This window comes from Strongylocentrotus purpuratus, unplaced genomic scaffold (assembly GCF_000002235.5).
Source record: "Strongylocentrotus purpuratus isolate Spur 01 unplaced genomic scaffold, Spur_5.0 spur5_scaffold_6, whole genome shotgun sequence".
NCBI lineage: Eukaryota > Metazoa > Echinodermata > Echinoidea > Camarodonta > Strongylocentrotidae > Strongylocentrotus > Strongylocentrotus purpuratus.
Window position 1 is genome coordinate 1,064,625 of NW_022145612.1, and position 15,693 is coordinate 1,080,317.

General features: G+C 38.1%; 1 protein-coding gene across 1 annotated transcript in view; it reads left to right on the forward strand.

Annotated features, from left to right (window-relative positions):
- The window catches only part of LOC105437929 (serine-rich adhesin for platelets-like), a 29,488-nt gene extending 14,960 nt beyond the window's left edge, over nt 1-14,528 (forward strand). The window contains exons 3-9 of the mRNA XM_030973024.1: nt 2,761-3,000; nt 3,528-3,757; nt 4,563-4,778; nt 5,062-5,176; nt 8,054-8,856; nt 10,074-12,494; nt 13,226-14,528. Coding sequence (XP_030828884.1) covers nt 2,761-3,000; nt 3,528-3,757; nt 4,563-4,778; nt 5,062-5,176; nt 8,054-8,856; nt 10,074-12,494; nt 13,226-13,438 — 4,238 coding nt within the window. The 3' untranslated portion in view covers nt 13,439-14,528. The remainder of the gene's footprint in view (nt 1-2,760; nt 3,001-3,527; nt 3,758-4,562; nt 4,779-5,061; nt 5,177-8,053; nt 8,857-10,073; nt 12,495-13,225) is intronic.
- Nucleotides 14,529-15,693: the final 1,165 nt, after the last annotated feature.

Here is a 15,693-nt window from a genome sequence, read left to right on the forward strand (position 1 = left end):
TCTGATAAATTACTGATAAGTTAAAATTTCCATACTTTGTTTACAGTGTGTTGTGAATTTATTAATATACATGTATTTATATATAATATACATGTATATAGTTTTGTGTGTCTATATATGTCGGAAGTTAAAAGGTATACATGTATATACAATTGTCACTTTGTGTTATAAAAAGCCTTTTAAGTCTGACTTGACAAATTTTCAGATTAGTCTTGAAGAAATATTTCCAGCCAGAAAAAAATGCTTTGATTAATATTATTACAGAGATATGTAATGTGAACATAATGATAATCCCATCAACAGATTTCGGCGATATTACCGAAACGGGTATTGAATTAACGATTTGGTTTGAATTGATTTGATTTGTTTTATTGTCCAGATAAATGGAAATTCTTTTCACATATGGTTACAAAGTATATAGGCCTACATCAAGCACAATTTAATTGAACAAACTTCCAATTACACATTACTTATTAATCACCGAGTAAGTCGTATTAATATTTAAAAATTAATCTTTATAAAATCAACACTAAATTCAAAGACATTAAATCATGCTTTTAAATTTTAACTATTATGATCAAATGATCTCATTAATTACTGTTCATTTAATTTCAATATTCATATATAAATGAAATTAATCAATTTAAATACCATAATATACTTGGTATCAAAATATATTCACGGTATCGCCCCTCCCCTTCCTATTACCTTCAGAAATCATCTCATCTTAGTACTTTACTTTTGAACATGTGGATGGAATCGGGGACAAACGAGTCGCTTTGGTACGGGGGACACAAGGCGAACACCAGATCTATTGAAACTAAAATGACTGAACAAAAGAATGGTTGGATCTTTCATAATACGCATGACCTTAATTAGCTTTTAATGAGGAACTGTTCGCGTGGGTGATAGCTTTTATCCCTACTTGTGAGGACAGAGAACAATAACCATCAGATAGCGTTACAATAGTCCTCAGATGTCAAACAATGATATAAGTCTTATTCCGTTAGGCTTCCAAGGACAGGAAACAATGGAGGAACAAATGCTACCCTCGTTTGTAAAGCCATTAAAGAGATGTATGCCGTGTGTGTGCGTGTGTGTTTGTGTGTGTGTGCGTGTGCGTGTGTGTGTGTGTGCGTGTGCGTGTGTGTATATGTGTGCACGTGTGTATGTATAAGCAATTCATATCAATATGGAAAATGTTTATTCATTATATTCAATTGTATGTTTTTGTTTGTATTACACATTTGGAGAAATAAAACAAATTTGAAGGAAAAAGTGTGTGTGTGCGCGCGTGCGTGTGCGTGTGCATGTGCATGTGTTGTGTGTGTGTGTGTCGTGTATGTGTGTGTGGCGGTTTTCCCCAAGGCTTTTAGATATTCGTATCAATCAGAAAATTATTTTTTAAAAAATGACCAGCCTTTTACGTCACCATCCAAGAGACGCAAATCTGGAACGAACCTGAATCTTACTCTGTTATTAAACATGACTCCTTGTATACTCATATCATTGTTTCTAGATAGTTTTCTCATACTGATGCTTTCACAATCTTGGCAAATTGCCAAAGCCTTAAATATATAATTTGAAATGTGATATGTGAATGATACCAATCATGGGAGCAACTAAATTAGATTTAATTGTGCACAATCTTGTTTGCTTTTTTGTAACGATTCCCAAGATGGTGCACATTATATCGATCATTACCATGACATCCTTTTACCCATGTTTTTATGCGATCCACGTTTTTATGCGAAAATCATTTTCATGCGCCAACCTATCTTTTACTAAATTGGTCCCCCCCCCCAAAAAAAAAAAAAATCTGCATATTACCTACAAAGTATAATTGTTTAATTCATTGTAGCATCTATTTGATTTTACAATTCCTGGATTTGGTTTCTGTTATTAAGAACATACACTACCCATCTGCCTATGCAACATTTATTCTTTTCGAATTTCAAAAAAATATATCTATTCATATATTGTATACGTTCAATATATAATGTTATTGCAAATATGGTTAAAATATTCAGATTTCTGTATAATTATGTATACAAGTAATCTGCCATAAAGTACAGCGATGGCTTCCCGACACAGGCTCCGGCGGCGGTTGCTCCAGGCTTTTTTCATCAGGGATGTAGGGTTGGGTTTGAATTTGGTTTTAGGTTTTGGGCTGGGTTTGTGCTTGGTGTTGGGGTTTGGTGCGGTGAAGGTTTCTTGTCCGGGGTTGAGATTGGGAGTTTGATTAATGTACTGAATTGCCGCGGCGTAATTGTAGCCTGAGCAGACGGTGTCGTAGAAGAACAATTTCATATTATGTACAAAACGGATTGGAATTTTACTACCATAATATTATGCGCATATGTATTACATGTAATTTTACTTTGTCACTGATGTAAATACTTTGTAAAAAGAAACTGCAATTCGGCTCTCTCATTTTTTTTTTTATAGAATTAAACCATTTTAAATAAATAAATAAATGACTAAAACCCTGTGTTGCTGTGTTGCTGAGTTGACCTTTAGACCAACTCATATCAGCCGAGATCATGAAGGTTCATATGGTCATTTACTTTGCCAAATAATGTAATATAAATATATATTGCAGTTTCACATCATCTTCGGTATCTCTTTATCGTTTTCACTCATTTTTTTTAATTAAACAATAATTGTGCATAAATATGCATAAATCGATATCATTGGGCCTACTATTACTTCTTGTTTGTTTGGTTCTTGTTTGACGTTTGTTTTTGTATTTGCCAACAGTATGGAAATGTGTAAAGGTATCGGCCGAAGTTGCAGCGAGTGGGATCGCAACTGTGTCCGCGTACATCATGATGTTGTTGGCATACCTGACCTACCTCAATCCGATACCCTTCCTGGTTGCTACCACTAAATCACTCTTCACAAGACAACGTAATCGACGGATGCTTACTTACAAGAACTATCAACCCGTCACATATAAACCATCCATGATTGAAAGATTTAAAAACACAGTCAAAAGTGGTGAGTATTAATTGGAATGTCCAACGGTGGCCTAGGAAACAATCATAAATTAGCATATAGGAGAAATCGGGATGTCGATGTAAAGAGGGAAGAGGTTATAGAGACAGTGAGAGAGGTATGGGAGAAAGAGGGAATAACAGGGAAAGAGGGAAGAACGAGAAGATGAGAGACAGAGATAGAATGAGAGCTTGAAAAATCACATACATGATCCATGTGGAATAAAGATGGAAAATTATTCTAAGTTTGATAACAATTGTGTCGAGTGATACTTTCTCGGAGCAAGAGCATAACATCATACCTTATTATTAGGCGAAACAATGTGGAAAGTGAGATCGTACCTTTTTTTAGGCAGAACTGGTTATATATCCATGTCAAAAATTAAATTTGCGACCCTCACATGAAATACAGAACTTTATTAATTTTCTCTTCTGCACTTCACCATTGATCAACGACATCTTGCAATCATTTCACTCCAGTTTCATTATTCACCGCCATTTTCCTCACACCCATCCTCACCTATTTCACAGAGCGGTCCCTCAAGAGTGAACTGATGATTTGGCTAAACACAAAACTTCCCCCTACTGTCGTCGTCGATGACTTCAAGGACAGTTGGTCGAACGGAGTTTGCCTGTGTTCCCTGATCGAAGCAGTAGTGCCTTCTACATGTCCTCGCTATGATCTTCTCAAGCCAGCGAATCGCGTCAACAACTGTCGACTTGGAATGACTCTCGTTCGAAAAAATCTAGGGATCGAAGAGGTATGGTATCTTAACTTTTCAGAAAAAGAGTCGTTACCATTTTCATCTGGTTTAAGTAATTAAATATGTAGGGTTAGGGGTTAGTCAAGATGTGATTTATTACAAAGAGTAGAAGGCCTCTAGATCCATTTTATTTGCCGTGTTCTTCGGCAAATGTTCTTGACAACGAATTACATACCTCTCTCGCCTCAGGGTTGACAGTGGCATAAGGCCCATTTTCTACGTTTGCCATTCCCAGCAATAAGAACACATTTTGATTCGCAGGTTCAGGCAAGCCACCTTTTTGTTGGGTCAAGGTTTGCATGAGTTCGATTAGTATTAGAACTTAACTGCAGAACAGAAGCATAAGACGTAGGTATAATCTCGATTACCAGCTGGCTATTTGCTTCATGAAAAAGAATTTCAATATGCAAACACCTATGATGTGGTGTAAATCAACTTGTGTTCGGTTACTTCGTCGAATATTTCTCATCATGAAAGCGATTAAAATGTATTTAATCAGCATAAGGTGCTCGGCGCATTGTTATATTTGAAACTTTGATAAACCACAATCAACTAACCAATCAACCGATCAATCCACCCACCCATCAATCAATTAGAAAATAAATTAAATAAATTACATTATAATAATAATAATAATATTTAATTTTTATATAGCGCTTAATACAAAAGTCTCTAAGGGCTTTACAAATATATTAAATTATATTAAATAAATTAGTTATTTGAAATGTTCAACGGAAGAAAAACACCAATATATAATAATAAGTAAGTATAAATAAGTTTACATTTTCCCTATTTATCACAGCCAATGGAGCCCGAGGATATGTCGATGCCATCTCGAACAAGCGAAACAAAGCTTCTTCGTTACATCCAGTCCATACGTTATGCCAGTACGATACCAGTAGAAACCCCTTCCCACAAGACAGGTCCCTGGAGCAATGAAGGGGCGTGGCCCAAGAAAGCCACTTTTGGTGAGGTGGTAGTGGACGAGGAGAGAAAACAACTTATGGAAGCCGATAAGGTACTATGTTATTAAATTCAAGAGATAATGTGTTGAAGTTTGTATAGACACGTATAACCTTGATTTTGAGTGAATATTAATAAATTACCCATACCAAATTAATTTTATTGCTGCATCAAGAGGAAAACTGATACGAACGGAAGAACAAGATGCTTCCTTTTCAAAAAGAGATCTCCCATTTTGTATTCATTCAAATAAACAATTATTTGGTAAAGGATAGATTTCAAAAATCGCGTATGGTGTTTTCTATTTTAGGACTAAATTTTGATTTATCTCTCCGAAGGTTGATTGCACGGCAAGTGGCAGTGGCCTTGTGATGGCGAAAATCGGCAAACGGGCCAAGTTTAACGTCTACACACCCAGATTTATTACCAAGAGTCTCTACATCCATATTAAAGGTGAGACACCAAAGTCACTTTATTGCTTTCTCTCTCTCTCTCTCTCTCTCTCTCTCCTTCCTGAAACATCTTCCTTTCATATACTGAGCAATGTTATAGACCAGTTCACGGTTAGCACATTACTGTACTGACCAGGAATGTCCACATATCTTCAAAACATGAAGAGGTCCCAATTTGTACATTTGGAAATAATCACTCCTAAAGCGATGGAGGTGCTACACAAATAGCCTTTGTTTCCTCTTTTCAAAGAATACTTCCACCTGTGTGTCATGGAGTGCACTGCTTGTGCATAAATGAATAATGGTTACATAACTTTCATGAGCACCTATCCAGTATTTCGTCTCCGTGTATTTCACAAAGATACAATGACCTTTATCTGATCTTGCTCATACTGCAAGTCTGCAACCGTGAACTGGCTTATTATCGACAATGTTATGTCAACACCCACAGGTGCGTCATAGATTCAAATGAAAATCATCTCTCTATCGTGATTTTTCTTTTGAGATAACCATCTGAGAATATTTGATGCCGCAACCTGGTTCAATCTGAACTTTATTGTTCAGATTAATTGGAATTCATCCAGGAGACTCTTGAAAGGGCAGATCAACGCTTGTAATAAGTTCATTTACATTAAAGAAGGAAATATTAAATGGAATGGCAAAAGTTAGAAATTAATCGGACCAATAACTAGAGATTTATGAATGTTTAAAATTTGAGATCACTAGAGCTATGCGAATCCCAAATTGGCAATTTTATAAGTAGATTTTAACGTAGTCACGATAACTCTCCCGTTTGTCCTGTATTATTCAAAAGATATTATGGATGGTATATAATTGTAGGTCCTCTAAAGAGCAAAGACCCCCCCTCCCCGAAGTCATGCATTTTGAAGAACAAAACAGAAGAAATTTCAGTCATTATTTTGATGTATTGGAACCAATTAAAAATTGTCCGGCACTACATCACAACGATTGCATAACCAATTTAGCAAATTTGAATTTCCCAAACGATAAAGTTATAACAAATTTTAAGAATCTTATTTATTTGGTCTGATTTCGCTCAAAAGTTCACCAATCTGCTTCTCTGATTTTGTGCCTTCTTTTAGATGTTTGTTCTATGCAGAGTAGTGCTTCATGTCAGATAAGACTTGTGTGAAAGGAGTAACAAGAGTAGCTGGACTTTACAGTGCGTCCCAGAAAAAACGAAACCGAGAATTATCGAGTTTTATCATAATTTAAGTTTAGAAAGTTTATTTTCTGCCCTTTATAGGACACCTCAATCAGGAAAATGAGCCAGGAATAACAAAGTTCTGTTTGTTTAAAGTTATGCTTGCATTTCCATAATTTGATTAATGCCTAGGTCACATTTGCTCTACGACTAGGATACGGTGGCCGTACGCCCCCGAAATCGAGAGATACTTGCGGCGGCCGCAAAGAATCTACTTTGGCCTCAGTGTCACCCTGGGTCGTATCCCTATCTTTACAGGCCATATAGGTCGCCGTGGAATTATAACGCGGAGTTATAACTATTTTCATTCTAGGTTCGTCGTAGCGATTAAACACGCCGTAGCCATGCCGTAAAGCGATTCAACGGCGACCGTACGTTGGGCCTACGGTGGCCTTGCGTTTTATTTACTCCAGGGTAAAGAGGTAGCATCAGTCTGGCCGCACGGTTGATGTATGGTCCCCCTTCGACCGCCTTGTGGGCACGTTGCGTCTGCCTTAGTATTTGTCAAAAACCTACGGTCGCCGCAGGGACGCTCTAAGGCGACCGTCCGTCATCACTTCAAAGGCCGTACGGCAGCCGCAGATTTTCTGTATCCACAAATTCAAAATACGCCGTGCGGCTACCCTAAAATAATTATGTGACCGCTACCGTATGTGACCGTGGGAATGCTGCGGCGGCCCTTCAATTGCTATTGGCCGTATATATTTTAGACCGCACGGCTGCCGCGGCAAATGTGACCTAGGCATAAACGAATTCGTTTTCACTGGCTGCCCGCCGTAGCAACAAACAGAGTTGACAAAAGACTTAACTCCGTTTCAGCCATGCACAAAGAAGACGAAAGACTTGACTATTTTCAAAGGTTTAGGTAGATTCCGGACTACAAAAAGGGGTTACAATTCCGAAAATTGAGTCAAACATTTAAAGAGACACAAGAAGACAATTACGAGGGACATTCTGTTATTGAGCTATGCCACATTATCTTCTAAAAGGGGAGGGCACGGGCCGGTGTACCCCACTCTAAATCAACCAAAGACGAAAGTAAATATAGTGACACAAAAAAAACCCGTCACATTATATTAACTTCTTTATTTCGCCATTAAAGGCATCGTTTTACAATGTTAAATCTGAGATGCATGGCCCTACGTGTTATCAGTGTCTGTGAAATGGTGTCAAATTGAAGCCCTCCGAAAATTGCAGTTTAAAATGATCATGCAGTGCCTCAAAAAATTAAAAATATTTGAGTGACCGGTTTTACCATAATTATTTTCCCCAAAAGACTGTAGTGTTATAAAAACCGTTTTGAAAACGGAAAATTTGATTTCGATTTCCAATCAAAAATATCTTGACAGGCGATCGGCTTGTCAAAGTCATGGGGTTCCTGACTGACCTCAAGGTTTATAATTATCATTGCAGCATGAGCTAAATCTAGGATTTGTTTCAAAATCTGAGACAATGTTACCGAGTCACTTTAACAGGATAACAATATTTCAATGCATTAATAACTTAGAACTTTACTGATTTGAAGTACTGAAACTATTCATGATATTGGGTCAGGCATAAGTATGGCACAGTTTGACTATCTAGCATTGTCTATTACCTCGCCTCTCTACCGTATCGTTGAATTATTCATTCTTGATCATGATCTTTTTACAGGTCCTTTGGGAGAAAGTGTTCGACGGAAAATCATTAACCATCTCCCTGGAGGCCGCCCCCATCGTGATGACCCCGATTCTTCCAATATGAGTGCAGCCTCAGTAGATGAAGGTAACACGTCATCAAGTACGTCGTCAGCTTCAGGGGGTGTCATTCCTTGTGATTACCAGTGTGTTCGCGAAGGCCACTACGAAGTCAGTTACATCCCCCAATCTGAAGGAGCTTATGAGATAACAGTTACCTGGGGTGGAGAGCACATCCGTAATAGTCCTTTCATCGCGCATTCATCAGTAGCCGTGAAACGTTCTCTCCCAGATACAGACCCCTCGGACCCTTCTCGCGTTGTCTGCTTCATGCATGAGAATAAAAGTCAGGGTGACGCAGGTGTCGAAGACATTAATGAACCACCATCCGTGGAATCAACGAACAACGACATTCCTCTCGGCACAGCAGACTCGATCGAACAAGAGTACGCACCCAAATACAACGCGCGAACAAGGAGGCGACAGTCTTTCTGTCGTCAATCTCACGTCAATACTCTTCGAGAGTCCTACGAAAGCGGAGGAAGCACGTCACCTTACGACAGTCGTTGTAGCAGTATGATGACGAGCAGCACAGAACGCAGTATGGATAGTGATGTCTTCTACCCCTATGGCTCAGCGAGAACATCTTCCTTCATGAATGCTTCTCGTCGAGGTCTCATCAGTTCCTCGTCATCTAGAAGTTCTATGATGAGTCATCGAAGCAGTTCCATTTTAAGCAGTGGTGGAGACAGACCAGGAACAGTCAGAACCAGACGAAAGGTGGGTATTAAAGATATTTACCTAAGATAATCTAGCAATTCACTTTCCTACAAATTAAAGTGGGTTTCATTTAATAACAAGTTTTATACTAGGCCTACTTATCGTGCATTTGTAAAAATGTGTATCTATCTACAAAAATGATGAATGCGAATACGCAGAACTCTTCCCATCTTTGGTTTTTACCCCCTTATATCCCACGAATGCATTTCCAATTCTTGTTTGTTTTACTTCGTATTTTTCAAAAACTATTTGCGCGTTGACAAAAGGAAAAGATGGATTTTTAAAATAGATCGAGTATGATCAGGTTAGGGATATTTTCATTCCTAAAAGTATGCAACAATTCGCGATTCTTTTAATTGCTGTAAATTGATAGCCTGTGGTAGCCGACAACGTGAACGAAAGCGTGAAGAGGTTACAGTAAATATTTCGGGGGAAATCCGACACCGACAAGTAACAAACAAATTGCTAATTTTAGCACATTTCACTTTCTACATAGAAGGAATTTTGTCTACCTTCTGATTAAAGTAATAAATTTTCCTATTAATATATTCTTGTCAATATTCGCATTTTCTGCTTCATTCGTTCCGTGACATAACTAGGTTTCTTTTGAATTACAGACAGCTTAAAATCCGTGTGCGCGACACATTCTTTGTTTTGTTTCATTATTGTTCATAGAGAAAAAGTCATTCCAATATTTAAGATGATTGTAAAGATTCTGCTTGAATTGTCAAAGTACCGAAGCAGTGTTTCTAATTAGTATTTTTTCAATAGTGTGATTTAATGAATCAAAAGGGAGAGGTGGATCCTCTGAATATACATATACATGAACATTATTTGAATGCATAATGCACTTCAGAAAACTTTTCTTAAAATATATGATGTAAATAGAAAATAAGTTGTATACAATACTACAACACATGTCTTTGAGGGATATCGTTATTATGAGTATTATGGGAGAGTGGACTAGTGTTCGTGACTCCGAGTAAATGTATCATGTCCGATTTCAGTACATGATGATGCAGACGTTCTTCTCAGTATAATTTTGATATGACTTGAAATGTCACAAATTAAACAAGCATTCGTATATGATGTAATTAAGCAAAATGGAAAGTGATGGAAGAGATGGAAGACAAATTCTTCGTATAATATTCCGCAACAGAAAGTATTGGTTTGGTATCTGATTCTATTTTCTTGCGGGTATGTGTCTTTTCCGACAGGTGATTAAGCGCACTATTCGAGGGGCAGGTGGTAAAGAAGAAATACAGTATCCAAGTAGTGCCGACATGTCGTCTATGTCCAACACCTCCTCCTTCATGGGGATGTCTATGTCTGGATTCTCACCATCATACACCACTAATGACCAGTCAAGCGCAAGTGGTTCTCTTTCTATTAGCGATGAGCGTGTGACTACAGGAATGAGTAGCTCCACCTCAACGGCTCCATCTCCAACTGTTCTCGCTCCTGTTCCAAACTTAGCAATAGCTGACAGGGAGATTCACACCTTTGCTGATCGCGTTTCCAAACGGGTGATGGGGACAGCTATGTACGATCTTTCAAAGAAGGCTGTCCTTAAGTCCGGCACCTACTCAGGTCCAGCTTCTTCAGGAACAATGAAGGGTAACGACATTAAAAACCCAGGAGAGAAGCCCCTTGACTCTGGTCGTCAACTGTCTTTTGGTTTTGAGCAGAAGAATGTTGATCAGTCACTTTCAAAGGAAAATGCTACTCATATCACAAAAACTGTAAAAACACAAATGGATGATTCATGTCATAATCAAGTTACAAGCGAGGAAAGGGCCGCTCGTAGTAAAAAACCGCAAAGTCCTAAGTTCCTCGACATTTCCAATGGTATTGAGGACGTTGGCAACAAGCCAGTAGAATCCCAAAATACAATAGAATTTGAGCCACAGTTAGGAGTCGACTCTTCAAGAAATGCTAAGGAAAGCAGCTCAAACAGTTCTTCAACAACGACATCAGCAGAAAGAGAACATATAGACGAGGAATCCGGATATTCCACTCTGGAAGATAGTCTGAGGTCATCTGATCGAGCTCTCCATTTGCTTCGACAAGTCAACAATAAAGACGCACATACGAAGTCCATACCAAGTAAACACACCAGTGCTTTCGAAGTTCGGGGTTTTCGGCCGGTAGAGCCATCAGTTGAAAACACTGTCGATAACAAGGAAGTTCGCAGGGATTCTAGTGATCAAATACATACTCCGAAGCCTCAAAGACAATCTAAGAATCGACGTCGAACGGAAAAACAAACACAATGTACGGCTGATGACATCAAGAGAGAAACTGGGTGGATCAGCAGAAGAAGTGCCTTTACGAAACAAAAGCGAAGAGAACTAACTGAAACGTCTTTGGAACAAGTAAAACTAAGCAAGATGATATCCCCACAAACCACAACAACAAGCCCTGCTCTGTCAGATACAAGCGAAGGGCGTGAGCGCGTATCATTCCATAGAAAGAGGTTTGAAAGCAAGACACCTTCACTAGAGAATATTCGACAACCAACTGCTTCTAAAGCAAAATTAAGTTCTAGATCAGTTGCCAGGCAATCGACATTTGACAGCGGTTATTCTGATGAAAATGGACACATCCTCAGCCTCAATGGTCGTGACCGTTCAAACTCTTCCTCGAAGAATAAAATGGTACGCGTGGGTAATGACATTACTATGGCTAATGCCCAGATTTCATCAACACCTCAGCCCATACGGCCCGTTAGAGAAAAAGACGATATCGCTACAACAGCAAACAGCTACAAGAACCAAGGGAATGAGACCAAAACGTACGAGTCAGGGGCTGTACGCAAACGATTACAGAGTGGATCAGAGAGTGCACGAAATCAACTGCTCTCTGAGAAACCACGTCTTGGAGTTGAGAATATGATTGAAGACGAGGAAATTATAGCGGTTACCAACAGGCGACCAAGTTTTAGCGCCATTAATTTTGATCTTTCACACCTTCAACACGTGTTGGACTCGCAAGACCAAGAGCAAACTCCTGATCTATCACCTGGTCCTACCAAACAAATAGAAGATACCCCTACCATCGACAATCAGCCCTCTGATTCTGGTAATGGCGTATCCTTTCTGGATACCGATCGTAGTAGTGTGTTGAGTGACAAAAGGGATGACGGGACGAATCAGACGTCATATGATGTCACAATGGCCAGCTCGAACGTTTCTTCTGTTTACGGCGGTTCGTACCGTACCTTGAAGAATGATAAAGAGGTGCCAGTAAGTAAGCTCTTGGCAACTTTGGACAATGACCCTGACTTTACAATCCGAGAGTTCCTCCGGAAGTTCATGCCGTCTCTTGGTGGAAACCTAGGACCAACGTTCGCTGAGGATGTCCTGGGCAAGGATGCTGACAAGTTGTATCCGACTCTTGATGCCTTGGAGCAGGAAATGGATTCCTCCTGGTCAGAGCTCAAATCAAATATTCCATCAAGAGCAGGTGGTGAAACCAACAGTAAGAAGAGCAGCAGGAGACACACCCCTCGCGTTGGAACGCCTTTCAGTGCACAAAGTTCATCAGATAGCTATTTCTCCTCCATCAGACCATCCTGCTGTCAGGCGATGGGGATGGGTATCCATGAGGGCTTGGTAGGAGTCAAGAACAACTTCCAGGTTAGTATGTACATTATGTTTGTGGATGTATTATATCCAGCATCTGTCAACTTACATTATTATGTTGAACTTCAAGGTTGTTGTTTTTGAATTTTTTGAAGGGTTTACATTGACAGCAAAACCGAAACACGATTGTAAGGACTTTCACAAAAGTAATATAAGCAATTTCAGTAGCCTTGTGTGTCACCTGTCGAAATATGCGGACATGAAAATGGCGTATTACGTAATCCAAACATGATTTCTTTAATCAATATAATAATATATTAATACTGCCCTCACTATGATTTTTGAAAGTTTTCAGTATCTTATTTATTTTTGATGGGTATTTTATATTTGTTCTATTGGTCGAATATCACTTTCCATTCCATTTACTTAGTTTCAAAATTTAGTTTATTGATTAATATTTATTTTGAAATTGTAACATCCCCCCCCCCCCCCCCCATTTTTGGGGGGACTAATTAGGTTCGTGTACATAATATCACCTTTTATATTCGTTAGAACTTTTTTTTTCTTTCTGTGCATTTCTTGTGGAACAGATATCTCAAGATTGTCAATCGCATTTTCCTTCATAGTTGGCACAATGGTAGTAGTAGACATGATAACGTCATATGGGCGACATTTTGTGATTTTCGCAAATCCCTAATAATAATATATTTACCAAATAGCATAACAATTCCATATTACATATCATGGCACCTCATCTAATCGCGCAGTGCCTTTTATTTCATCAGGTGGAGACGTCGAATGCTGGTGAGGGTTCTATAGCTGTATTCATCCGAGGTCCTCGTCCCCATACCGTGTGTGAGACAAGCGTTACCTTCACCGGGGATGACCTGTACGAAGTGGTATACGAGGTCAATCTAGCTGGATTCTACGTCATCTCTGTCAAATGGGGAGACAAACACATACCTGATAGTCCATTCATCGTCCAGATATCTTTCTAAACCTTTCAAACCTGACTCAAGTCCAGAGGAGTTAATGTTGGTTGGTTGGTTGTTATTTTTTTTTTTACCTGACTGCTAAGAAAGCATAAATGCTTGTAAGCAAGCAACCAGACGGCCGACGGCGTTAGGTCCTCTACGAGGGACCTGGTAATGTGGATTATTGCCTTACCAAAGGTTCCAAACCGATTGATGCAGAAATCACATGAATATATAGACGGGGAAGGGAATTATATACATCGTATGTCATTTTTTAATGCATTCATTATATTTGTATAAATTCAATTAATATCTCATTTAAGACTTCCTCGTTTTATGAAATGGACTATTTCGATGAGAAACTGCTGCGTGGGAAATGCATCTTCAATGTAGTGTAAATTATGTTAGTGATGATAATATCATAGTCATAAAAGACAGAATATTATATGACAATGTCCACACTTTGGAGAGCAAAAAATATTATTACTGCTTTTTCGTAGAATTTACAATTAAACCTGTCTATGAAGGTCACCTATTAAAGGAAAAAGAGAAAGTGGCATCTGCAGACTTGTAGTCTTTCTAGACAGGATCTACAACAAATTTTTCTTTCGAGAGAGACAAAAATCATGACCACTATATAGTAGCCCTTTTAGAGAGGTGACCACTAGAGATTTGACCGTTTTATTGTCTTCTTGTAATTGACGAATTGCACAAAAGTAAGATTGTGATTTGATTGCGAATGTTCATATCTTCAAATGATTCAGTCTTGGAAAACTAAGAGTTTTGTGTCAGTAGCTACTTTTGTCACGTGCCTTTTTTTAAAGTCTTTAAATCTCTTATCCCTTGAATACATGCTGCATAAATCCACCATAAACAGTGGTTTTAGCTATATATTTACGTGTGTGCTGTATTAATGTTGTGGCTATTCTTGCACCTTTTGAAGGCGAATTCCAAAATGGCATGCCCGTAGTTGAAGTCCGAAATAACATCTCTATACTAAACAAACTGATTTATGACCTTAGGACTGTTCTTGCAAACTTGGAGCGATTATTCTAGCACTTTTTATCACATCAAATTTATATATATATATATATATATATTTTGTTGGGGGGGGGGGGGGTAATATGAGAATGGTATGTGTAATGTACAGCTTTGTATTGATATTTTATCGAATATGCCACTGATGTGTGCCTGTGTAATGTTTTTTTGATCCACCGTATATTTTACCTTGAACGATATTTATTACAAGAAGTACGTATAGATTAAAGAGAGCGATATTGATTGACCTGTTAACTTGACAGGGCCGCATAGATGGCCAACATGATGTTGAATGGGCTATACTACCCGAAGAAAAAAACCAAATGAATAAAATAAACAAAATAAATTATGTTATGAGTTATGTTGTTTTGCTAAATTTAAACAAATAACAGTATAATACCTGTGTTCAAACAAATAATTCGTTCTCTAATAGTAGCATGTCTCGGAGCTGTAACACTGATATGGCTTCTAAAGTCAGGCTCAATTTTGTTTGTTCTTGACTCGTTGGTATATTTTCAAGCTTGTAACACATCCTCTGTGTCTTGGGACAGTTACTTTAGAGTAAGAGCTCCTTTCTCATTTTGAAAACATTTACTGAATACTGCGTAGCGACACGTTTGAGCACCTTTCCAGATATTTATTTGGCTTCCTAGGGTACACTGTCAATAAATGTGCAAGGATCGCATTGCGAAATCATGAAAGCTCCAGTATCGTATAAGCAATTTTATCTATTCCTGACTTCATTTCTCTATTTATCCTTGTTGTTATTATTTTGGAAGAAAATGGTCTATATAATCATAGAAAAGAAACATATAAAAGAAAATATAATGAAATCATAGTCTATGATTTTGCAGGATATAAATGACGAATAGCCATGGAGTTTACATCTACGAATATACATAGAATGAACATTTTCATGTATATCCTTAAATATATTGCCAAGAAATGTATTATAAAGATTCTATTTATCAGAACTACATTATATTATTATACTCAAGCTAAAAAAGAGACAGGATTCTATTTGACATTGGTATCTTTTCATAATTTCTTTTGCATCGTGTGATTTTTATGAGTTTAAGGGTATGTTAAGGAGTGTCATCGTCTGATGACAATTGAAATTGTTAATGTTGCCAGCACAAAGCGCCTCCCAATTTCCTTCAACGTGATGGTTTAAAAGAAAAATGTCACTGAGCTATTTTCTTGCAAATAACTGAATAATTATAACAAATCTGTCGGGCCGT